This window comes from Staurois parvus, unplaced genomic scaffold, assembly GCF_062004578.1.
Source record: "Staurois parvus isolate SC_StPar_1 unplaced genomic scaffold, SC_StPar_1.0 ptg001177l, whole genome shotgun sequence".
Lineage (NCBI taxonomy): Eukaryota > Metazoa > Chordata > Amphibia > Anura > Ranidae > Staurois > Staurois parvus.
Window position 1 is genome coordinate 1 of NW_028318973.1, and position 26,022 is coordinate 26,022.

Sequence of the window (26,022 nt, forward strand, 5' to 3'; positions counted from 1 at the left end):
CCCTCTTTTCTCCCCCCCTTCCTTCCATCTCTTCCTTCTATCCTTTCTTCCTCCCTTCCTTCCCTTCCTTCCTTCCATTTTTCCTCCCCTCCTTCCTCCCCCCTTCCTTCCTTCCGTCCTTTCCTTCTAGCCTTCCTTCCTCCCCTTCCTTCCTCTCCTCTCCCCCCCTCCTTCCATCTCTTCCTTCTATCATTTCTTCGTCCCCTTCCTTCCTTCCTTCCTTCCTTCCTCCCCACCTTCCTCCACCCCTTCCATTCTTTCCTTCCTTCCTTCCTTCCTCTCCTTTCTCCCCCCCCCTTCCGTCCCTTCCTTCCTCCCCCCTTCCTTCCATCCATCTCTTCCTTCTATCCTTTCTTCCTCCCCTTCCTTCCTTCTTCCTTCCTTCCTTCCTTCCTCCCCCCTTCCGTCCTTTCCTTCTAGCCTTCCTTCCTCCCCTTCCTTCCACTCCTCTTCCCCCCCTTCCTTCCATCTCTTCTTTCTATCATTTCTTCCTCCCCTTCCTTCCTCCCCACCTTCCTCCACCCCTTCTTTCCATCCCTCCTTCTATCCTTCCTTCCTCCCCTTCCTTCCCTCTTTCATCCCCCTCCTTCCTTTCTTCTGTCCCTTCCTTCATACCCTTTCTTCCCTCCTTCCTTCCTCCCCTTCCTTCCTCCCCTCCCCCCCCCCCTTCCTTCCATCCATCCCTTCCTTCCTTTCTCCCTTGCTTCCTTTCTTCCTCCCCTCCTTTCTCCCCCCTCCCTTCCATCTCTTACTTTCTTCCTCCCCTTCCTTCTATCCTTCTTTTCCTTTCCTTTCTTCCTTCCTCCCCTCTTTCCTCCCTTCCTTCCCTCCTCCCCCCTCCTTCCTTCTTTCCCTCCTTCCTCTCCTTCCTTCATTCCCTTCCTTCCCTCTCCTTCCTTCCTTCATCCTCTTCCTTCCCTCCTTCCTTCCTCCCATTCCTTCCCTCCTTCCTTCCTCCACTTCATTCCCCCCTTCCTTCCTCCCCTTCCTTCCCTCGCTTCCTTCCTCTCCTTCCTTTCTCTCCCCCTTCCTTCCGTCCCTTCCTTCCTCCCCTTCTTTCCTTCCTTCCTCTCCTTCCTCCCCTCCTTTCTCCCCCCCTTCCTTCCATCTCTTCCTTCTATCCTTTCTTCCTCCCCTTCCTTCCTTCATTCCTCCCCTCCTTTCTCCCTCCTTCCTTCCTTCCGTCCTTTCCTTCTAGCCTTCCTTCCTCCCCTTCCTTCGTCTCCTCTCTCCCCCCCTTCCATCTCTTCCTTCTGTCATTTCTTCGTCCCCTTCCTCCCCACCTTCCTCCACCCCTTCCTTCTTTCCGTCCCTCCTTCTATCCTTCCATCCTCCCCTTCCTTCCTTCCTTCCTTCCTTCCTCTCCTTTCTCCCCCCCTTCCTTCCCTCTCTTCCTTCTATCCTTTCTTCCTCCCCCTTCCTTCCCTTCCTTTCCTTCCTTCCTTCCTTCCTTTCTCCCCCCCTCCTTCCTTCTTTCCTTTCCTTCCTCTCCTTCCTACATCCCCTTCCTTCCCTTTCTTCCTCCCCCCTCCTTCCTTCCTTCATTCCTTCCTCCCTCGCTTCCTTCCTTCCTCTCCTTCCTTTCTCCCCCCTTCCCTTCCGTCCCTTCCTTTCTCCCCCCTTCCTTCCGTCCCTTCCTTCCTCCCTCGCTTCCTTCCTTCCTCTCCTTCCTCCCCTTCCTTCCTCCCCTCCTTTTCTCCCCCCTTCTATCTCTTCCTTCTATCCTTTCTTCCTCCCCTTCCTTCCTTTTTTCCTTCCTTCCTTCATTCCTCCCCCCTTCCGTCCTTTCCTTCTAGCCTTCCTTCCTCCCCTTCCTTCCACTCCTCTCCCACCTCCTTCCTTCCATCTCTTCCTTCTATCATTTCTTCCTCCACTTCCTTCCATCCTTCCTCCACCCCTTCTTCTTTGCGTCCCTTCTTCTATCCTTCCTTCCTCCCCTTCCTTCCTTCCTCCCTTGCTTCCTTCCTCTTCTTCCTCCCCTCCTTTCTCCCCCCCTTCCTTCCATCTCTTCCTTCTATCCTTTCTTCCTCCCCTTTCTTCTATCCTTCCTTCCTTCCTTCCTCCCCTCTTCCTTCCTCCTCCCCCCTCCTCCTTCTTCTCCTTCCTTCATCCCCTTCCTTCCCTTTCTTTCTCCCCCCTCTCCTTCCTTCCTTCCGTCTCTTCCTTCATCCCCTTCTTTCCCTCCTTCCTTCCTCCCATTCCTTCCCTCCTTCCTTCCTTCCCTTCCTTCCGTCCCTTCCTTTCTCCCCCCTTCTTTCTGTCCCTTCCTTCCTCCTTTCCTTCCTCCCTCGCTTCCTTCCTTCCTCTACTTCCTCCCCTTCCTTCCTCCCCTCCTTTCTCCCCCCTTCCTTCTATCCTTTCTTCCTCCCCTTCCTTCCCTCCTCCCCCCTCCTTCCTTCTTTCCCTCCTTCCTCTCCTTCCTACTCCCCTTCCTTCCCTTTCTTCCTCCCCCCTCCTTCCTTCCTTCCCTCATTCCTTCCTCCCTCGCTTCCTTCCTTCCTCTCCTTCCTTTCTCCCCCCCCTTCCTTCCGTCCCTTCCTTTCTCCCCCCCCCCTTCCTTCCGTCCCTTCCTTTCCCCCCCCTTCCTTCCGTCCCTTCCTTTCTCCCCCCCTTCCTTCTGTCCCTTCCTTCCTCCTCTTACTTCCTTCCTTCCTTCCTCCCTTCCTTCCTTCCTTCCTTCCTCTCCTTCCTCCCCTCCTTTCTCCCCCCCTTCCATCTCTTCCTTCTATCCTTCCTTCCTTCCTTCCTTCCTTCCTTCCTTCCTTCCTTCCTTCCTTCCTTCCTCCCCCCTTCCTTCCGTCCTTCCCTTCTAGCCTTTCTTCCTCCCCTTCCTTCCACTCCTCTTCCCCCCCCCCTTCCTTCCATCTCTTCCTTCTATCATTTCTTCCTCCCCTTCCTTCCTTCCTTCCTTCCTCCCCACCTTCCTCCACCCCTTCCTTCTTTCCGTCCCTCCTTCTATCCTTCCTTCCTCCCCTTCTTTCCCCCTTCCTTCCTCCCCTTCCTTTCTTCCTTCCTCCCCTTCCTTCTCTCCTCCCCCCTCCTTCCTCTCCTTCCTTCATCCCCTTCCTTCCCTTTCTTCCTCCCCCCTCCTTCCTTTCTTCTGTCCCTTCCTTCATCCCCTTCCTTCCCCCCTTCCTTCCTCCCCTTCCTTCCTTCCTTCCTCCCATCCTTTCCCCCCCTTCCTTCCTTCCTCTCCTTCCTCCCCTCCTTTCTCCCCCCTCCCTTCCATCTCTTCCTTCTATCCTTTCTTCCTCCCCTTCCTTCTATCCTTCCTTCCCCCCCTTCCTTCCCTCCTCCCCCCTACTTCCTTCTTTCCTTCCTTCATCCCCTTCCTTCCCTTTCTTCCTTCCCTCTCCTTCCTTCCTTCCGTCCCTTCCTTCACCCCCTTCCTTCCTCCCATTCCTTCCCTCCTTCCTTCCTCCACTTCTTTCTCCCCTTCCTTCCTCCCCTTCCTTCCCTCATTCCTTCCTCCCTCGCTTCCCCCCCCCCTTCCATCCCTTCCTTCCTTCCTTCCTCCCTCGCTTCCTTCCTTCCTCCCCTCCTTTCTCTCCCCCTTCCTTCCATCTCTTCCTTCTATGCTTTCTTCCTCCCCTTCCTTCCTTTCTTCATTCCTCCCCCCTTCCTTCCTTCCGTCCTTTCCTTCTAGTCTTCCTTCCTCTCCTCTCCCCCCCCTCCTTCCATCTCTTCCTTCTATCATTTCTTCGTCCCCTTCCTTCCTTCCTTCCTTCCTTCCTTCCTTCCTTCCTTCCTCCCCCCCCTTCATTCCTTCCATCCCTTCCTTCTATCCTTCCTTCCTCCCTTTCTTTCCCCCCTTCCTTCCTTCCTTCCTTCCTTCCTTCCCTCTTCCCCCCCCTTCCTTCCATCTCTTCCTTCTATCATTTCTTCCTCTCCTTCCTTCCTCCCCCCTTCCGTCCATCCCTTCCTTCTATCCTTCCTTCCTACCTTCCTTCCTTCCCTCCTTCCTCTCCTCCTTCTTCCCCCCCTTTCTTCCATCCCTTCCTTCTATCCTTCCTTCCTCCCCTTCATTCCTCCCCTTCCTTCTTTCTCTCTTCCCCCCCTTCCTTCCATCTCTTCCTTCTATCATTTCTTCCTCCCCTCCCTTCCTTCCTTCCTTCCATCCTCCCCCCCTTCCATCCTTCCGTCCCTTCCTTCTATCCCTCCTTCCTCCCCTCCCTTCTATCCTTCCTTCCTCCCCTTCCTTCCTTCCTTTCCTTCTTCCCTCCCTTCCTTTCTTCCTACACTCCGTTCTCCTCCCCTGCACATACTACCCACCGCCATACACTCCATACCCCTGTCCTAGCACTATGTGTCACACCGCTGACCTCCGCACTGTGCATCATTTTGTTTCCCTATTTATGTAAAGCACTTATTTTCCTTTTCTGTTTACATTGCTTTATGTTAATATTGTTAAAGTTGTTGTTGTTAATATTTATTTTTGTACCTTTATTCTGGATAAAACACCTAACAGTGCCATTTCATGAGATAATTTATGACTGCATGTTTAAGGGTGGAATTAGGGGCTGGTCAGGGTAGGGGTTGGGTGGGGCAGCTGGTGGCAAGTAACTCTTAAGACCTGACTGTGACGATCGTGCGTCAGACCCCAGTCCTTCTCACCAAACTCGCGACCGAAGGACTAGCCAATCTAAAACTGCGATGTCACGTGCGTAACAATGCCACGCCCAGCTGCACCCTGCACAACGATTTCCCAGCTAATGAACCACAAATCGATGTAACGGCAGCCTGGGTGCGATTGTTACTGGGTCAGGTTAATTACGCAATTAATCCTTCACACTGCCACCACCTCCTTTTTGTACAGAGAAAGAGGAAACTCGGCAATATCAGCAATACACTAGGATGAATGGATAATCGTCTGTATACCACTATCATCACAGACAGGTTATACAGAAGGTTAAACACACATAGTAGCGCTCTTCAGCGGCAGGAATTCGTAAGTTGCATTAACGAGCTATAGAAACAGTTCAACACTTTCAGAAAAAAAGATTTATTACTAAAAGGTCAAAAGGGTGCAATAAAATGATTTACAGAGAAAAGATGTAACCAATATATATATATAAATATACAGAGAACAATAGCACAGCAAAGAGGTAACAGAAAGGAGGTTAAAGGGTTAACGTACTTGCCAATCAGCCTTGGGTTAAGCAGATCAAGTTTCAGAGCAAAAGGACACCGTCTCCGAAGTTGGTTCTGATGTTAAAAGGGAGAATTCTTCAACTTCAACTCTTAGGCCTGACAGCCTATTTTGTTGTCCCCCAGCAGGGGGTGTCTCTGAAGCCAAGGACCAATGCCTCATTTGGGGAGAGATTGTCTGGGCAGAGACTTAAACTAGAACCAAATCTCTCTTAGCTCATATTTTGGTTCATAACTTTTCCTAGGCACAAGTACCATTCCACCCGCGGGTAGATTAATATGCAGATGCATCTGAGGAACAGTTAGATATGAAAATATAAAATACAGACTTGAATGGTTCAAGAGATGTAATTTTCTGCTTTCCTATATATTCCAGCCAAGGAGAGTGACATATCAAACTGTTTGTCTTCTCGTGGCCAATCTGAAGATATACCTGGTTTTTATGTAAGTCTCTCATATTCCAAGATATGAGACATAGGGGAAAATGGATTTAAAAGTGTTATCTAGTTTCTTACTCCTCTGGAATGTTTTTGAACTTAGGGGAAGGCTTGGGCTATCCTTTTACAATGTGCCAGATTGCACAGGTTCTTAGCCCGCCCGGCACCCAGCTCAGAGATGTTTTATAGCTCGGAGCTTCCTTCTGTGCTCTGGCCTGCCTTTGACACTTCCAACACACACACCGACCAAATGCCACTGTGGATCTTAGAGAGGGAGGGGGAGAATGAGGAAAAATATGTTTGTACAAGATGGATGATCCTTTGCCAAGATGGAGGTTGGAGCAAAATGGTTGAACCGCGCCCATTTCTATGGGTATGATTGCTACACTGACTAGTAGCTCAAGACTTGAAATTGTGAGCCCTGGTATATAGGTTCTAAAATATATATGTGCTGTACATTTATTTCATCCATATGAATGCATTAAACATTGTGTAGCCCAGGGGTGTTCAACCTGTGGCCCTCGGAACTCTTTGATGTTGCCCTCGACCTCAAACCAGGGAAGCACACTTCCATGATATCCTTCTAGTTTGGCGTGCTTTCTAAAAAGTGCACCACACCCACAAAATATGAAAGAAGTGTATGGCAAAGAACAACTAACCTGCAGGAAAGCGACAGGTGCACTGCACTGCACCTGTAGTGCGGGTAAACCACAGTGCATCAATGTTAAAGCAGCTTTATAGGGGGCTCAGGACAGAAAGGGCTCATTTACACGCATAGACTTCAGTGGGGTTTGCTAAATTTGAACTTCGAGCAAGAATCAGAAAATTATTTGCAAACTAGCATAAAACCAAATTGCTGCACTTACAGGGTATACGTATGAATATTAGCCTCCATACAGTTCAGCGGCACATCCACTTGCTGGTAAAGCTGGCGCTCTACTGGAAGTGACATCAACAGATGCGATGGCAATAGCATGGTTCTGCCCTAACACGTTTCGTGCGTGTCACATCTTCAGGGGATCAGTATATGTGTAAAAACTGAATGCACAGCATATGGATTGCTAGATATGGTTTATAGCACTAGCCCCTTGTTATAATTAATGCATAATTTTTGATCTAATTATTTGCAGCACTTAAAAATAACCACAAATAAAAAATATTAAACAATAAAACACCCGTGACAAGTGTATAATCAATAAAAAAAGAATATGAACAGACCAAAAATATAAAATACTTAATGAAAATTCTTCTCGTCTATATTATCACATCTTCAGATGTTTTCCATATATGGTGTCTTGAATTGTCCTGAACTTCCACCTTAAATAAAAGTGCGCACTCACCAGACTCAGTTGCTGTCTAAACAAATAGAACAGCATGAAATGCTTTGTTAGAAAATGAAGCTCTTCTCCAAGAAAAGGTGCTCCAAGCGAATCAATGTCTCTCCACCACTCTTTTAGCCCGTTGAGACCACAAAAGACCATCAAAAATGAAAAAGGTCTTACAGTGTCGTAATTTTATTAAAAACAGATATCCAAAACCAATAGCTTTATAAACATATATTAAATCATCTGACCAAAGATATCACTTACATGTTCAGCTGCCAATCCTAAATGAGAGTGGCGGCGGGACCTCTGGCGTATCAATAAAATCTCTCTACAGCTGTTTAGTGGGAGAGCGCATCATCAGGAGCTTCCTTTTACGATTAAAGTTTTTGTTGAGGTAAGGTGCAAAGACTGATGACTAAGGTATTGCAGATATTACGGCTGCTCTTCACCATATAAAACCTCAACCTACTCTTGTGACCTCCCCAAACAACAGAGGACACTGACCCTCTTTGGAGTTGAAAAAGGCCATAGCAGACATTTTATTAAACAACAAGATTACAACTTTGTTACCAAAATACAAATTCTTTATATAACTCTCTGAACATTAATCACCTTAATGTTATTACAAATATGACCTAATTAAAGTCTAGGGTCTTAGAAGGCAACTTGTATATCAACCAACTGGCTGTATCTACCACCAAAATAGACTTCAAGGCCCCCAGCCACAAATACACGACTTGGGGACAATTTACTAAGAAATACCCTTGATACAGTCAACTTACTCTTGAACCATTACTGCAATACATTTACTAGGGTAGGTACACCCATACCTGTGAAGGGCCCAACCCATTCACCAAAATTTAAACCATCACTGCCTTTCAAGACCCTGAGACCCCTGCTGAAAACGGCTATGACAAAATCCAGAAAACAAGCGAACCCCCAAAACATACAGTAACATGGCCAAGCAATCCCCCATATAGGAAACTGTCCGAGCACCACCACCATAGAAAGGCAAGAAATAAAACAAAGTAAGTACCGAAAACATGGAGCCGCAAGACGTCATATGGGAGGGAGGATGGGAGAAGCTTGTTCTATGCTGTATCAGCTCCAACTGACTCTGACCACTTTGGCACCGCCCCTCTTGCTCCACCCGAGGCACCTGGCCCCTCTTGAGCCACACCCGAACTTCTTCCAATCAGCTAATACACCTTTTTCCCTTCTTAAACAAAATCTCCTTTAATAACCCTACGTTGCTCTGGCCTGTCCTGCAAGCCTAGTCATGTCAGACCTTCCGCCTATGCTGCCCATCTAGCTGCAGGCCTTATTCTTAAATGAAAGTATTTGGCATTTTGCTTATTAGGCACTGGCCAAAGAAATGATCACTTTGGTACTACTGGCTTGAACATGACAATGAACATGGACCAAGAATGCCGGTTTCTTTTCTTTCTTGGCAGGAATTAGGATGTATGGCAGTGTACAGAGGATTTTTTGACAACGTGCCTTTGGCTGTGATGTCACATGGGCAGGCTTATAGCAGCCTATTCATCCATACAGTGACCAGCCAGGCAAACTTCTCTGTGCAATGAACGCATCAAAATCCTCTGCAGGTATAATGATCAAGTTTAAAAAACATTCTAATTATAAAGTTGATTATCTGGCCTTCCCTTACGCTAGCCTTTCTTAACCTCTTCAACAGAGAGGAACCCTTGAAATAACTTTCCAGTCTCATGGAACCCCTGCAAAAAAAATACTTTATCTACAACTCCTAATACATTAGTGTGATGGTCAGTGGGAAGAATGCTCTCTACCCTTGTGGTCATTGGGACAAATTACCCCCTTACAATAGCTAAAAAAATCAGTGGTGTCAGTGGAAACTTATCTGAGAGGTAGAAATTGCTCATTGTTCAAGGATCTCCTAGGAACCTCTGGAAGAACCCTGGTTGAAAAACCCTGCCTTACACTATTAAAGTGGTTTTAAAGGTGTGGATTCACTTTAAATGGTAACATTTCTCATATCTGTTTTAGAAGTTTTCTTACAGAAGTTTTGATGTCCTTGTTTCTAAGGCTGTAAATAAATGGGTTGAGCATTGGTATAATGACACTGTACATGATACTGATGTCCCAATCATAGGTTGGTGAGTAGATGGAGCTTGGACGAAAATACATAAATATGATTGTGCTATAGAGGAGGATGACTATGGTGAGGTGAGATGAGCAAGTGGTGAAGGACTTCTTACTTCCTTGGGATGACTTTAGAATCAACACTGCTCTGATGATCAGTACATAGGACCCAAGGATTAAAAGCACTGGTGCAAAGTTGATGACAGAACTTTCAATGCAGTCAACTTTCTGCCGGGTTTCTGATAAGCCAGAGCAAGATAGCATGAGTATGACAGGATAGTCACAGAAGAAGTTTTGGCTTACCCAATTACAGAAGAGATGAGAAGAAGCCAGCCAAGTGTAGAAAGTAGAGTGGAGGCAAACAATAATCCAAGAAAAAGTCACCAGACAGATACAAGTTCCCCTGTTCATAATTAAAAGGTACCGTAGGGGAAAACAAACTGCACAGTAGCGATCAAAGGCCATGATAGCCAACAAAAAGCCATCCATGCTACCTGCTACCATCAAGAGAAAGAGCTGGAAAAGCAGTCATGGGTGGAGATGTGGGTGTCTCCAGACAGGAGGCCATACAAACCCCTGGGAATGATAATGGAGCTCAAAAGATCAGTGGTGTCAGTGGAAACTTATCTGAGAGGTAGAAATTGCTCAAGGAACTCCTAGGAACCTCTGGAGGAACCCTAGTTGAGAAACCCTGCCTTACACTATTACAGTGGTTTTAAAGGTGTGGATTCACTTTAAATGGTATCATTTCTCATATCTGTTTTAGAAGTTTTCTTACAGAAGTTTTGATGTCCTTGTTTCTAAGGCTGTAAATAAATGGGTTGAGCATTGGTATAATGACACTGTACACGACACTGAGGTCCCGATCATAGGTTGGTGAGTAGATGGAGCTTGGACGAAAATACATAAATATGATTGTGTTATAGAGGATGACCATGGTGAGGTGAGATGAGCAAGTAGAGAAGGTCTTCCTTCTTCCTTGGGATGACTTTAGAGCCAACACTGCTCTGATAATCAGTACGTAGGATACAAGGATGAAGAGTAAGGGACTAAAGACCACGATGGAAGCCTCAATGAAGCCAGCCTGGTTTAGAGTTTCCAAGCCACCTGAACAGGATAGCTGCATTATTACAGGAAGGTCACAAAAGTAGTGGTTGATAACCCATCTACAGAATGGCCGATAAGTAGTCAGCACAATGCAGAAAGCAGAGTGGAGACATACGAAGGTCCAACAGAAAGCAACTAGACCAGTACAAGTCCTACTGTTCATAATTATCAGGTAACGTAGGGGAAACCAAACTGCACAGAATCGGTCAAAGGCCATGATGGTCAACAAATAACTGTCCATGTTGGCCACTGCCAGAAACAGGAATAGCTGGACAATACAGCCATGAATAGAGATAGAGATGTCTTCAGACAGGAGGCCATACAATGTCCTGGGGATGATAATGGATGTAAAACATACATCCACAAAGGCAAGGTTTCCCATAAAGACATACATTGTGGTGTGAAGTTGTGGCTGTGAAACAATAAGCATGAGGATGAATGTGTTTCCTGCAATGCAGAGGACATATGAAGCCAAGAAGAAGGAGGAAAGAGGAAAGAGAAGGTGAGGTGTATCAGAAAATCCCAACAGGAAAAAGCCAGCAAGAGTCTTATTCCCAGGCGGCTCCATGTTTATATCAACTGGTTACGAATATGAAGAAAAGCTTGTGATCACATCATGATGCCAAGCATCTGAATGAATATGCTCCCTGTTAAAAAAACATTAAGACATTATGTATAGAATAACAAGACAATTTAGAATAAAGCCAGAAGCAAAATAAGAGGAGTTTATGGTGCAAAAAAGTAGCCTAAAAAGTAGTAACAGCTAAACACAGTTCATAAGTCCACATAAAGAAAACTTGCTTGGCCCCAGAGCAGCTCCTCTGCAGATTCAAAGTGATCTGTAATAGAGTCAAATGGACACCAGATGGTACTTCTAAGTGTTGCAAGTTAGTGTTTATTATTACAAAATAGTGAAAATACACCCATACTTAGTACAGTGAAAGAAGAAATGTCTTAAAAACCAAAATAAGTCATCTCAGGCTTAAAAGGCGTAGCCATGCCCCCTTACATGCCCCACATGTGCAATGGCATCTGACGTCATCCTGGAATTTTTCCAAAGCTGTCACACTGGCTTTGGTGTCATAGCTCTACATGCTGCAAGCGGCTTTTCTCTACACCTTCCTGGATTGCTGCAGTTTGTCCTGAGTCCCTTGGATGACTCCTTTGGTTTTAAGATATGCCTTCTTTCATATTACTAAATGTGAGTATATTTTTCGCTGTTTTCAATAATAAACACAACTTACTAAACTTAGAAGCGCCCTCAGATGGCCATTTTTCTCAAAGCCAGAAGAAGGCTACAATGTACCGAAAGAACTGGGTGCACAGCCATCCAGAGCAGTATGCCCGAGCTGTCAAGGAGGAGGACTGTTAGTAAACAAAACAAAACAGTGTTCCTCCCCATCGGTGATCATCGGAAATCACCGGGTGCCGGCGAGTAATTACAAAACAAAGAGGGTTGTGAAAAGAGATTCACAGAGAAAGCGGCTACATTATGAACAGAATGTGATACTCAGAAAAATTTCCAAAAATTATGCTTTATTACACATACAAATTTGACATATGGGCATTCGCCCTGGTTTACCATCACCTCAGTATGAGACAATACACAGACCTAAAACCATATAAAATGACGCCAAGACCGGTCTGAATGCATGTGCCACAAAGGCAATGACTACTAGAGTCTAAAGTCTTTGTAGCACTGGCGCATAGGTGAACACTTCCCAAAGGAGGTGTATGCAAAAAATTATACCATAGGTATACCATATAACATGTTATAAATATGTAGACTATGCTACTACCCTAATGGTTATATCCCAAACAAGGAGTTTCAAAAAATTATACTATGGATATAAGTAGAGATGAGCGAATTATTCAAAAATTCGATTCGGCTGATTCGCCGAATTTGCGGGAGAAATTCGATTCGCTGCGAATTTAACTAATTAAAAGGGTTTCTAGGCTTCAGAGAGCCTTTATATTAGTGCAGAACACTGTACCTTTAATTTAAATGCCCTTGGAGTCTGCTGGGGAAGAGAAATAATACTGTCAGTCAGTATGACATGCAGATGAGTGCCGTCGATCTTAGAATCACCGCACACTTCACTCATTTGGGCAGTCACGGGGCACGACGAAGAAGGAGAAGAAGAAGAAGAAGAAGAAGAATGAAAAGAAGAAGAAGAAGAATGAAAAGAAGAAGAAGAATGAAAAGAAGAATGAAAAGAAGAAGAAGAAGAATGAAAAGAAGAAGAAGAAGAATGAAAAGAAGAATGAGAAGAATGAAAAGAAGAAGAAGAAGAATGAAAAGAAGAATGAAAAGAAGAAGAAGAATGAAAAGAAGAAGAATGAAAAGAAGAATGAAAAGAAGAATGAGAAGAATGAAAAGAAGAAGAAGAATGAAAAGAAGAATGAGAAGAAGAATGAAAAGAAGAATGAGAAGAAGAATGAGAAGAATGAAAAGAAGAATGAGAAGAATGAAAAGAAGAATGAAAAGAAGAAGAAGAATGAAAAGAAGAAGAAGAATGAAAAGAAGAATGAAAAGAAGAAGAAGAAGAATGAAAAGAAGAAGAAGAATGAAAAGAAGAATGAAAAGAAGAAGAAGAATGAAAAGAAGAATGAAAAGAAGAAGAAGAATGAAAAGAAGAATGAAAAGAAGAATGAACTATATTACTATATCAGTCTCTAATGGATGCTGGAGAGTTAAACCCCCTAACACCTGCTGTGCCCATTATGAGGGGTTCCCACCATCCCTGTGCTGAGGTTCCAGGTCTGCACACCTGCTGCGCCCATTATGAGAAGTTCCCACCATCCCTGGGCTGAGTTCCTGGGTCTGTACACCTGCTCTGCCCATTAGGAGGAGTTCCCACCATCCCTGTGCTAAATTCCTGGGTCTGTACACCTGCTGTTCCCATTATGAGGGGTTTCTACCATCCCTGTGCTGAGGTCCCAGGTCTGCACACCTGCTGCGCCCATTACTAGGGGTTCCCACCATCCCTGTGCTGAGGTTCTGGGTATGCACACCTGCTGTGCCCATTATGAGGGGTTCCTACCATCCATGTGCTGAGATTCCGGGTCTGCCCACCTGCTTTACCCATTATTAGGGGTTCCCACCATCCCTGTGCTGAGGTTCCAGGTCTGCACACCTGCTGCGCCCATTATGAGAAGTTCCCACCATCCCTGTGCTGAGTTCCTGGGTCTGTACACCTGCTCTGCCCATTAGGAGGAGTTCCCACCATCCCTGTGCTAAATTCCTGGGTCTGTACACCTGCTGTTCCCATTATGAGGGGTTTCTACCATCCCTGTGCTGAGGTCCCAGGTCTGCACACCTGCTGCGCCCATTACTAGGGGTTCCCACCATCCCTGTGCTGAGGTTCTGGGTATGCACACCTGCTGTGCCCATTATGAGGGGTTCCTACCATCCATGTGCTGAGATTCCGGGTCTGCCCACCTGCTTTACCCATTATTAGGGGTTCCCACCATCCCTGTGCTGAGGTTCCAGGTCTGCACACCTGCTGCGCCCATTATGAGAAGTTCCCACCATCCCTGTGCTGAGTTCCTGGGTCTGTACACCTGCTCTGCCCATTAGGAGGAGTTCCCACCATCCCTGTGCTAAATTCCTGGGTCGGTACACCTGCTGTTCCATTTATGAGGGGTTTCTACCATCCCTGTGCTGAGGTCCCAGGTCTGCACACCTGCTGTGCCCATTACTAGGGGTTCCCACCATCCCTGTGCTGAGGTTCTGGGTATGCACACCTGCTGTGCCCATTATGAGGGGTTCCTACCATCCATGTGCTGAGATTCCGGGTCTGCCCACCTGCTTTACCCATTATTAGGGGTTCCCACTGTCCCTGTGTTGAATTCCTGGGTCTGTATGTACACCTGCTGTGTCCATTGTGAGGGATTCCCACCATTCCTGCACTGAGTACCTGAGTCTGTACACCTGCCAAAAGAAAGTTTCAGGATTGTGAAGGAGCAAAATACAGTAATACTGGAACAAAAATGAGCTGCGTGGTGGAGTTGCCAGAAGAAGAAGAAGAAGAAGAAGAAGAAAAGAAGAAGAAGAAGAATGAAAAGAAGAATGAAAAGAAGAAGAAGAAGAATGAAAAGAAGAATGAAAAGAAGAAGAAGAAGAATGAAAAGAAGAATGAGAAGAATGAAAAGAAGAAGAAGAATGAAAAGAAGAATGAAAAGAAGAAGAAGAATGAAAAGAAGAAGAAGAATGAAAAGAAGAATGAAAAGAAGAATGAGAAGAATGAAAAGAAGAATGAAAAGAAGAAGAAGAATGAAAAGAAGAATGAGAAGAATGAAAAGAAGAATGAGAAGAATGAAAAGAAGAAGAAGAAGAATGAAAAGAAGAAGAAGAATGAAAAGAAGAAGAAGAAGAATGAAAAGAAGAATGAAAAGAAGAATGAGAAGAATGAAAAGAAGAAGAAGAAGAATGAAAAGAAGAATGAAAAGAAGAAGAGAAGAATGAAAAGAAGAATGAAAAGAAGAAGAATGAAAAGAAGAAGAAGAAGAATGAAAAGAAGAAGAATGAAAAGAAGAAGAAGAAGAATGAAAAGAAGAAGAAGAAGAATGAAAAGAAGAATGAAAAGAAGAAGAAGAATGAAAAGAAGAATGGGAAGAATGAAAAGTAGAAGAAGAAGAATGAAAAGAAGAATGAAAAGAAGAAGAAGAATGAAAAGAAGAAGAAGAAGAATGAAAAGAAGAATGAAAAGAAGAATGAAAAGAAGAAGAAGAATGAAAAGAAGAATGAGAAGAAGAATGAAAAGAAGAATGAGAAGAAGAATGAGAAGAATGAAAAGAAGAATGAGAAGAATGAAAAGAAGAAGAAGAAGAATGAAAAGAAGAATGAAAAGAAAAAGAAGAGGAATGAAAAGAAGAAGAAGAAGAATGAAAAGAAGAAGAATGAAAAGAAGAAGAAGAAGAATGAAAAGAAGAATGAGAAGAATGAAAAGAAGAATGAAAAGAAGAAGAAGAAGAATGAAAAGAAGAAGAAGAATGAAAAGAAGAATGAAAAGAAGAAGAAGAAGAATGAAAAGAAGAAGAATGAAAAGAAGAAGAAGAAGAATGAAAAGAAGAATGAAAAGAAGAATGAGAAGAATGAAAAGAAGAAGAAGAATGAAAAGAAGAATGAAAAGAAGAAGAAGAAGAATGAAAAGAAGAATGAAAAGAAGAAGAAGAAGAATGAAAAGAAGAAGAAGAAGAATAAAAAGAAGATTGAAAAGAAGAAGAAGAATGAAAAGAAGAAGAAGAAGAATGAAAAGAAGAAGAATGAAAAGAAGAATGAGAAGAATGAAAAGAAGAAGAAGAAGGAAAAGAAGAAGAAGAAGAATGAAAAGAAGAAGAAGAATGAAAAGAAGAATGAAAAGAAGAAGAAGAATGAAAAGAAGAAGAATGAAAAGAAGAAGAAGAAGAATGAAAAGAAGAAGAAGAAGAAGAATGAAAAGAAGAATGAGAAGAATGAAAAGAAGAAGAAGAATGAAAAGAAGAATGAAAAGAAGAAGAAGAATGAAAAGAAGAATGAAAAGAAGAAGAAGAATGAAAAGAAGAAGAAGAAGAATGAAAAGAAGAATGAAAAGAAGAAGAAGAATGAAAAGAAGAAGAAGAAGAATGAAAAGAAGAAGAAAGAAAAGAAGAATGAGAAGAATGAAAAGAAGAAGAAGAAGAAGAATGAAAAGAAGAATGAAAAGAAGAAGAAGAAGAATGAAAAGAAGAAGAAGAAGAATGAAAAGAAGAATGAAAAGAAGAAGAAGAAGAAGAATGAAAAGAAGAAGAAGAATGAAAAGAAGAAGAAGAATGAAAAGAAGAATGAGAAGAATGAAAAGAAGAAGAATGAAAAGTAGAAGAAGAAGAATGAAAAGAAGAATGAAAAGAAGAAGAAGAATGAAAAGAAGAAGAAGAAGAATGAAAAGAAGAATGAGAAGAATGAAAAGAAGAATGAAAAGAAGAAGAAGAATGAAAAGAAGAATGAGAAGAAGAATGAAAAGAAGAATGAGAAGAAGAATGAGAAGAATGAAAAGAAGAATGAGAAGAATGAAAAGAAGAAGAAAAAGAATGAAAAGAAGAATGAAAAGAAAAAGAAGAGGAATGAAAAGAAGAAGAAGAAGAATGAAAAGAAGAAGAATGAAAAGAAGAAGAATGAAAAGAAGAATGAGAAGAATGAAAAGAAGAATGAAAAGAAGAAGAAGAAGAATGAAAAGAAGAATGAGAAGAAGAATGAAAAGAAGAATGAAAAGAAGAAGAAGAAGAATGAAAAGAAGAAGAAGAAGAAGAATGAAAAGAAGAATGAAAAGAAGAAGAAGAAGAATGAAAAGAAGAAGAATGAAAAGAAGAAGAAGAATGAAAAGAAGAATGAAAAGAAGAATGAGAAGAATGAAAAGAAGAAGAAGAATGAAAAGAAGAATGAAAAGAAGAAGAAGAATGAAAAGAAGAAGAAGAAGAATGAAAAGAAGAATGAAAAGAAGAAGAAGAAGAATGAAAAGAAGAAGAAGAAGAATGAAAAGAAGAATGAAAAGAAGAAGAATGAAAAGAAGAAGAAGAAGAATGAAAAGAAGAAGAATGAAAAGAAGAATGAGAAGAATGAAAAGAAGAAGAAGAAGAAGAATGAAAAGAAGAAGAAGAATGAAAAGAAGAATGAAAAGAAGAAGAAGAAGAATGAAAAGAAGAAGAATGAAAAGAAGAAGAATGAAAAGAAGAATGAGAAGAATGAAAAGAAGAAGAAGAATGAAAAGAAGAATGAAAAGAAGAAGAAGAATGAAAAGAAGAAGAAGAAGAATGAAAAGAAGAATGAAAAGAAGAAGAAGAAGAATGAAAAGAAGAATGAAAAGAAGAAGAAGAATGAAAAGAAGAAGAATGAAAAGAAGAAGAATGAAAAGAAGAATGAGAAGAATGAAAAGAAGAAGAAGAAGAATGAAAAGAAGAATGAAAAGAAGAAGAAGAAGAATGAAAAGAAGAAGAAGAATGAAAAGAAGAATGAAAAGAAGAAGAAGAAGAATGAAAAGAAGAAGAATGAAAAGAAGAAGAAGAATGAAAAGAAAAAGAAGAGGAATGAAAAGAAGAAGAAGAATGAAAAGAAGAAGAATGAAAAGAAGAAGAAGAAGAATGAAAAGAAGAATGAGAAGAATGAAAAGAAGAAGAAGAAGAATGAAAAGAAGAATGAGAAGAAGAATGAAAAGAAGAATGAAAAGAAGAATGAGAAGAATGAAAAGAAGAATGAAAAGAAGAAGTATTCCAGTACAGCAAAAAGTGTATCTGCAGAGAGCTCCGCTATTTCTGACAGTTCTCTGACAGTTCCTTCACATTTACAGCGGTTGAAACATTGTATCTGTTTCCGAATAAAAACATCTGTATCCTAAATGGAAACAAATAGATACAATGTTTCAACCGCTGTACATGTGAAGGAACTGTCAGAAATAGCGGAGCTCTCTGCAGGGACACTTTTGCCGGCTGATCGGGAAAAATCCGATTCGTGCACCCGAAGTTGGCTAATATTCGGATTCGGCACGAATCGAATTTTTCCTGAAATTCGAAACAAATTCCACTTCGCCTGGTTCGATTCGCTCATCTCTAGATATAAGTATCACATGTATGCAATGCAGCAAGCACAGTGTGCGTCAAAAAGAAAAGCATGCCTTTAGGCCTAAATAAGACAAGAAATAAATATCATGTATAATATGCAGTACATTCCTATGCCGGCACAAGTGGTTGGGGCCCATTCATCTGTGATATGAACAGCTGTTTCCGAGGGCTTTAAAATGAGAATATGCCCCATTTGTTACCAGGATGGAGGGATAGATGCAAAACGCAGCGCACTGCTTGAAATGGTTTCTTCACCACTACATGTGGACTACACACCACTTTCTATAAGAAAAACAAGACACATCCCAATAGATCTTCTGCCTGTTGAAATACATGTGGTATATCTTGTTTCCTATGTAAAGCACCATGATGTCCCCATCCTGTAGTGAAACAAACAATATGTGGAAAGTCACTGAAAGAGCTTTCACTCTATATAGGATGTATAGGTCATATAGATCACATAGGACCATATATCTAGTGTCCTGTAACAGTCCACTCACCACCTGTGCAATGGATAATAGGAAAGGAAAAGATGTCCTTCATAAGTACTGCCATACAAGGCCAGGGAGGCCAGGGAACCACCGCTGACATCAGCCGATATACCGCGGTTTCTGGCCTCTTCTTGGCGCCTGTGCTGCTTATGCTTGCCTCATGGCATGTGAAGATGGCTTCCTCCTTGTAGGTCAGCGTGCGTTCCACCTAGTGCGCATGACCGGAAGTGACGTATCTGACGTATGACGTCAACGCGTTTCGCCGATGGGCGTATCTCACTCAGCTTCGTCAGGACCAATGAGACACCTGCGTATCAGTTTCCTATTTATAGTGGGTTGAGACCCACCTATTTATCCAAAAATTAACTTGCAGTTATTCCCAATGGAAAAGAAAGGGGGCTAAATACTTAGCACAGCTGCTGGTCATTATTAAATTCAATAAAAAAGACAGGCGACTAGAAATATCCGAGAGAGGAAAGGCTTGGCAATTTCAACAATGCATATACAAATCAAAAGACCATAGATTAAATATACTGATCAGTTGAAAAATTACCACATTCTCACCAGAAGATGGCGATATTAATAAAGAATCACCAGACCTATTCATTAAGTCAACAGTTCCTAACAGTACAGTATGAATTACCACAGAGCCGCCACAAGATGGCAATGTTGATTAAGGAATCTCACCATGGATTATTTTGCCAAAGATACCTAGATTTCAAATACCCATTTCATGGTATAATTATTATTAAGAAAAAAGAGCATAATTAGCTCAAAAGTCAATCCTTTTACACTTTTAGAACTATACTCAAATTTATACCATGAGGTCATCAAAATTTTTCACAAAAGCAAAAAAGGTTTACCTTAATTATTTAGCATATAGTCCAGCCATTAATGAAAACAGAAAAATGCCATAGGTTAGCCAACACATGGCAATATAAGGGTACATAACTATGTAGATCTATTTATCCAAAAATACTTGGAGATCACATTCCACATTTAACCCCTTTGGGTACAATGTATCAAGTTTATATATCCAATATTTCTCCTTTTTAAGCAGTTCTCTGTCAAAATCACCTCTCCTTTGTGGAAAGTGCAATGCATAGAAACCTTTCACTTTTGTGCCATCCAGTTTACCTCCATGATATTTAGCATAATGTTGAGCAAGATTGCTTTCAGGGTCATTTGATCTAATATCTCTAAGATGTTCACCTATTCGTACTTTAAGTTGTCTTTTGGTCTTACCAATATACATCTTATTAAAGGGACAGGTCAAAATATATAGTACTTTCACTGTAGAGCAATTTATAAGACTTTGAATTTTATAGTGAGTGTTGTTTCCTGAGTCGTTAAAGGAATCCGTACGGTCCACATATTTACAGATTTGACATTTTCCACATTTAAACATCCCCTTAGTACGTGATTTTAACCATGTAGTTTGTTTTAACGGTTGATAATCAGAATGGATAAGGAGATCACCAAGATTTGGTGCTCTTCTTGCTACCATCTGGGGGCGTTCACCTACAATCTTATTCAATTTAGGACATTGAGTTAAAATCTTCCAATGCTTTTCTAATATTAATTTTACATCTTGCCATTGGGCTCCAAACTGGGTTATCATTCTGACAGGTTGATCACTTAATTTGACCTTCTCATCTTTTTTGGGAGATAATAGATCCTTGCGGTCAGTTTGATATGCCCGTCTCCGAGCCTTTCTAATTTGAGAGTGAGAATATCCCCTTTCCCTAAATCTTCTATAGAGGTCCTGAGCCTCCATCCTGAAGTCATTAATGTTCGAACAATTTCTCCGACATCTCAAAAACTGTCCCACTGGAATCCCTGAAATCAGTGAACGTGGGTGGTAGCTTCTGGCCTCTAATAGGGTATTGGCAGCAGTTGGTTTCCTATACGTCTTTGTGAGGAGTCTTCCGTTCTCAAGTCTAATTTCCAGGTCCAGAAAGGAGATACATCTTTCATCAGATATATATGTAAGTCCAATATTAAAGGAGTTTTGATTTAACTCCTCCATGAAAAGTTTTAATTCCTCAGATGTTCCTCTCCATACAAGGAACACATCATCTATATATCTTAACCAAATCTGGACATTAACAAGAAATCTTGATGATCTGAAGACAACCTGCTCCTCCCAGAAACCTAAATGAAGACATGCGTAGGCCGGAGCCCATGGTTCTCCCATACTAGTACCTCTAGTCTGTTGATAAAAGGTATTATTAAATTGGAAAAAATTATGTCGTAATGCAAAATCCAACAACTCACTAATAAACTCATTCTGTCCTCCCAAAGTAGGGTATGTTTTATCAAGGAAGTAAGAAGCCGATCTCATACCACATTCATGTGGGATAGAAGTGTAAAGTGATTCCACATCTATTCCCACTAGAATGGAATTTTCATTGATAGTCATATTCTCAATTTTTGCCAACACATCTTTAGTATCCCTTACATAAGAGGGAAGATTAGGAACCATATCTTTAAGAAACAGATCTATATATTTCCCTGTTTTATCTAGGGGACCATTAATGGCAGAAACAATAGGTCTACCCGGAGGATTTTCTTGATTTTTATGTATTTTAGGGATAATGTAAAAAGTAGGGTGATTAAATTCTTCAGTTCTCAGATATTCATACTCTTTTTTAGTTAGCAAACCCACTTCTTTTCCCAGTGTTAAGATGGAATTTAATTTTTTTGCCACCACATGAAAAGGATTAGTGGCTACTTTCCTATAGGTGGATGAATCACTTAATAGGCGCTTTACCTCTCTGACGTAGTTTTGTTCATTTAAAATCACTACATTACCCCCTTTGTCACTTCTCTTAATTACAATATTCTTAGTCTCTTTTAACTCTTTAAGGGCTTTTCTTTCTTTTTTTGTAAGATTATCACCAATTGGCATTTTCCACTCAAGATTTTTAAGATCATCAGCAACAAAATCTAGAAATGTCGAAATCCTCATGTTGGAACGTATTTTCGGCATTTTTGTTGATCTAATATTCAGATCAACTTTTCTAATCACATTGCTGTGATTATCCAAATCTATTTCGCTCTCATCACCATCCTCACTTTCCTCCATGAGAGATATCAACATATCGAGCATCTTGCGGTCCTCCATGGACGAATCGGAGGTCATACCCTCCAACATAGTGGGATTACCATGTATCATTCTCAAGAAAACTTTTCTTAAAAATAAGTTGACATCTTTAAATACCTCGAATTCATCCATGGGGGTCACTGGTGAAAAGGACATACCTTTATTTAGTAAAGAAATATGTTCCCTTTTTGAGTGGAAAATCAAAAATTGATTACCTTTTTATCATGAATACTTTCATCTGCTACCTCCTCTGACTTCTTGTTCTGCCCTTGTCTTCCTGATGTTTGCTTTTTAAGGATTCCTCTACTTTCTTTTTGGATCCTCTTCCCATCTGTAATTGATTGGTGCGAGGAGGTTCTCCATTTTGTTGGTCTAAAAAAGAAACAGATTTCCCAAGATTTTCAGAATCACTTTCACTAGACATGGTTTCCACCATTGATCTAGAGTGAGAACGAAATACTCTTCGTTTAGATCGACTTCTACTTCTTTTGGTAGTGAGATCGAATATCTCACCTGTTTCCCAATCTTTAAGGTCACGTCTAAATTTAGTTTGTTTAGTAGTTCTAAGATTTTTTTGTACTTTTTCAACTTCCTTTTTAAGTTGTTCATTATATTTTTCAAAGTTCTCCTGATTTTTAAAAGGGTCTAATCCAGATACACTTTTGCTGATAGCCTGGTCCAATTCCTCAAGTTGTAATTTTTCCTCCTCAACTATGAGTTTCATGCCATTAATCCCATGTTCTATGCATAGCACTTTCCATTTCTCTAAAAACCTTTCATTGTGTAAATGTTCAACTGGGACTACCTTACTTCTCAAGCCACGTGGGATAATACTCTGTCTAATGTAGGCTTCCAAGAAGCATACATCCCATTTCCGGTTAAGACGTTTAATAACAAGTTTTTTATGTTCCCGAAACTTAATTTTAATGTCCTCATCTTCAGTAGATAAACCTGGGCCTTCTGCTGCAAAGGCTTGATGCATTTCCAACTCTACCTCTTCTCCTGGTATAAATGCCATGAATACAAGCCCTTCCAATCAATATATTGAGTAATTACCCCGGACGGTCTGGTGACTGACAGCCGCGGTCACAAATGTATACGTGATTTTGCACACCCTGTAGCAGTATTTCTGCTATAAGATGGTTTGGAAGCGATTAATAACAGAAAGTCAAAAATATTGTTTTTTTTTCTCAAAATTGTTGGCCTGTTTTTGTTTATAGCGCAAAATTTAAAAAATGCACAGGCGATCAAATACCACCAAAAGAAAGCTATATTTTTTGGGAAAAAAGGATGTAAACTTAATTCGTGTGCAAGGTTGCATGACCGTGCAATTGTCAGTTAAAATAACGCAGAGCCGCAACACAAAAAATGGCCTGGACAGGAAGGGGGGTAAATCCTCTGGAGGGCAAGTGCTTAAAGCCCACCCACCAAGAGGCCGTTTGTGTGCAGCCGACAGGAAGAGGTTAATTAAATGGGCAGTTTTCCATTGCCGGCCAACAACACATCTTTCAAAAGTAAATGGATTTCTGCTCTTCAATACTGTGATCTTTCTTCACATGTGACGGGTTTATTTATTCAGGAAGAATTCAATCCATTCCCATTCTATGGCTATATAAATGACATTAGACAAAAAAGATTATGCGTACGCATCAGGACACGTCCACTTACCCATCATTAGTGTGGACATTCATTTTTGATGTCACACCCTGTAATGTCATTTCCTCCAATGCAAGACTTCAGATGGATGTAGGGTCTGTCGGAACCAGAGTCCACTGGACCTACGAAACAGTCCAGACACACCGTGACTCCCGGGCTGGCTCTGTTCAAATCAATTTATAGGACTCTGGAGAGTGTCAAGATTTTCCCTTGTGACACAATTATAATCCAGTCAGGTGTGCGGGGAAATTAAACCATAGATTGATTAGGAGAGATGCGGATTGTTTTTTCATAATTTGCTTTAATTGGCAAATACTCACTGGGAATAAAATACTGAAAAGTAAGTAGAACTTTTTTGGAGAGATGTAATATTTATCTTGCTTTTTAGAAAGAGCTGCATACAGTGTGTCCATTGAAAGTGTTTTTCAGGGCAAAAACATATTCTGTAGGTTTCTTCAATACATGCACATTTCCCCATGATTGATACCTGTAGCCTCCCTAGCGGTCTGATTATGTCAGTATTTCTGTGCGCAAAGCGGTACATTTGTTTGCATGGAAATATGTTGTTTTTTTATTGCAGGCCTGTAATTTTTAGGAATAACTCACTGAAATCCCAGGTATGATAACATTTGAAACACGAAATCATGAATTATAATTTAATAAATAAACATAAAAAATAATAATATAATAATAATAAATGTAATTCAATAATGTAATCAAACCAAAAACACTGAAATTTGAAATATAGCTCCAAGTTCGCACATCGCTGAGCAAAGTCGCAAAATCGTTTTCAGTGTCTGATGACGAATTTCCCCACGAATCATTATCACTCAATTCTGCAAGTGGTTCTGATTTACTATCGCTGTTCTCTAGCTGATCTAAAACCGATTTTGACCTAAAGGGACGCTTTTTGGACGCCATGGACGTTTCTCCATTTCCAGGCAGAAAGAACAGTAAAAATGTAGGCAGGGCACAGGACAAAGAACTCGAAATGGTTTGATACAGTAATGGAATACTATGTGATTTTAGTGTATTTAGTGAATGTCACATTTTGTCATTTTCAAATTTCCCGCCTGTTACGTCCCCCGTATGTCCCGACGCTCGCAGGGAACGGAACCCGGAAGACGGATGCCGGCATCATCCAGAGGAGATGGCCGGGGACGCTGCAGGGGGGACATCGCGGGAGCGAAGGACAAGGTGAGTGCAGAAGGGATCCTGGAGCAACGCTGCAAAGTATTCCCGAGTGTAGCTCGGGGTTACCGCTTTTGGTGCTGAAACTTTACCCCGAGCTACACTCGAGAATACCTCCAGGGAGGTTAAAGAGGAACTAGCCTCTGGAAGCTGTGGCCCCCAAAAAAGGCAGGCAAAGGGCAAAGGACTAGTTACCAGCATTGCCCATGGTTACCCTGCAGCTGATCTTTTCCCCGTTACTGACTTACCATGTCTCGTTTCTCTGTGCGGAGGTGGCCATCTTGGTAGAAGCACGGCTTTGCTTCCTAATTCAGGAGCCTCCAGTAAGGAGACCAGTGAGCAGTGCAGTAGTGACATCAACACATTTCACTCCAAATCTCCTGAGACTAGAAGTCAGAGGTAGCAGCACCTTAGATCTCACAGACACACAGCTATGAGGCTGTAGCCTCAGGAGTGCTTGGGCACACTTGTATACCAGGAATTTTTTTCAGGGTACTGCTTAGGAATAATTAACATGTGTAAATGTCCCTTACACTACAGCAAATATCAACTTTTTGAGTTCAGTTCCACTTTAAAGTCTCTATTGCTTTCCATGGTGTTGTGCGGGGTGCGTTCTAAACTCTGACTTTTAGTAAGTCAGTATCTGATTTCATATTACAAAATGGCTCCACTGGGGCCCAAACCCAGGACCTTCTGTGTGTAAAGCAGATGTGATAACCACTACACTATGGAACCTCTGAAAGTGGTCCAAAATGTCTGTCTTTCAGAAAGGGAAGGATCAAACGCCAAAGAATTATTGCATCCTGCAGGTCAGCCTGAGGCCCTTTGGTATTTCTTGTGTAGCCTTTGGTTCACAGATATCAGTAATCGGCGCAGAGCATTCATTTGTAAAAGGACTGTAATGGCAGCGATCTCCCACCATCTCATCCATCATTTTACCCGTCTCTTACGGTCTTTTGCAGTAGGTTTGCAGTCTCCGACCACACCGGTATCATGTCTGCAGATTTTACAGTCTTCTGCAGCATATATACTGAATCATACATGCAGTGGCATAGCCTTGGGGGCAGCTGGTGCAGTCACCCCAGGAACAACATTTAAAGGGGCACAGAAATTAGTCTCTCCCCATCCCAAGTGTGCTGGGTCCAATGCCCCAGTCAACAGTGTACTTACTTACATTCAGGGCCACCATCGGGGACAGTTGATACACCTGTAAGGGACCCGAGCATCACCCTAGCCACCTGAAGATAGAGTGCAGGGAGAGAGGAGAGGCAGAAGAAGACATTGGCTGTTGCCGCAGCTGGGTAACATGCCCACACCTAGCAACTGGGTCAGGAGGATTCCTATTGGCTGCCACTGCTGCTGGACACTGCTTAGGCCCACCGCTCTTGAAGCTGGGGGAAAGCGTGAAGGAGGCCTGTGGGGAGAGCAAACAAGTGTCTTCCCAAGGACATTTGGGTGCTGGAGCCTGAAGACAGGACTGGGGCTTGTTTGCTTAGAAGAGGTAAACTGAGCCTGGGAACAAGGTTCAGTGGAGGGCTAGCCATAGAGTGGCCAGGAGCCTAAGCATGGGACTCCAGGCTGCTCCTTCTGGTTGCTGGAACTTCATTGAGGCCTATATAGAGAAGACATGCAAATGCGGTACCATGCAACCCACTGACTTGGAAGAGTCACAATCTGGCCGTCCAGAAGCTTTGGCCCCTGGTTGAGGTTGCTGTTGATCTGAGGGTATACATAGCATAGGGAGGCTGTCAGGGTACAGGTATGTAAAAGTATTGTTCTTTAAAGTGAAATTGAAATATTTTAATCAACATGAACTGTTTTTAATCCATATGCCGCTAGCCTTAGTAAATAGATAGGATGGAATA

General features: G+C 42.1%; 1 protein-coding gene and 1 non-coding gene across 2 annotated transcripts; both read right to left on the reverse strand.

The window, feature by feature from the left end:
• Positions 1-9,782: 9,782 nt before the first annotated feature.
• LOC149438961 (olfactory receptor 5V1-like) lies at positions 9,783-10,706 on the reverse strand. The gene has a single exon (XM_089659630.1). The coding sequence runs from the start codon at positions 10,704-10,706 to the stop codon at positions 9,783-9,785; it is 924 nt and encodes a 307-aa protein (XP_089515756.1).
• A 14,113-nt stretch (positions 10,707-24,819) lies between these two features.
• Positions 24,820-24,892, reverse strand: TRNAV-UAC (transfer RNA valine (anticodon UAC)). Its single transcript has one exon. It is a non-coding gene; the product is annotated as a tRNA-Val (tRNA).
• Between the last annotated feature and the right edge of the window lie 1,130 nt (positions 24,893-26,022).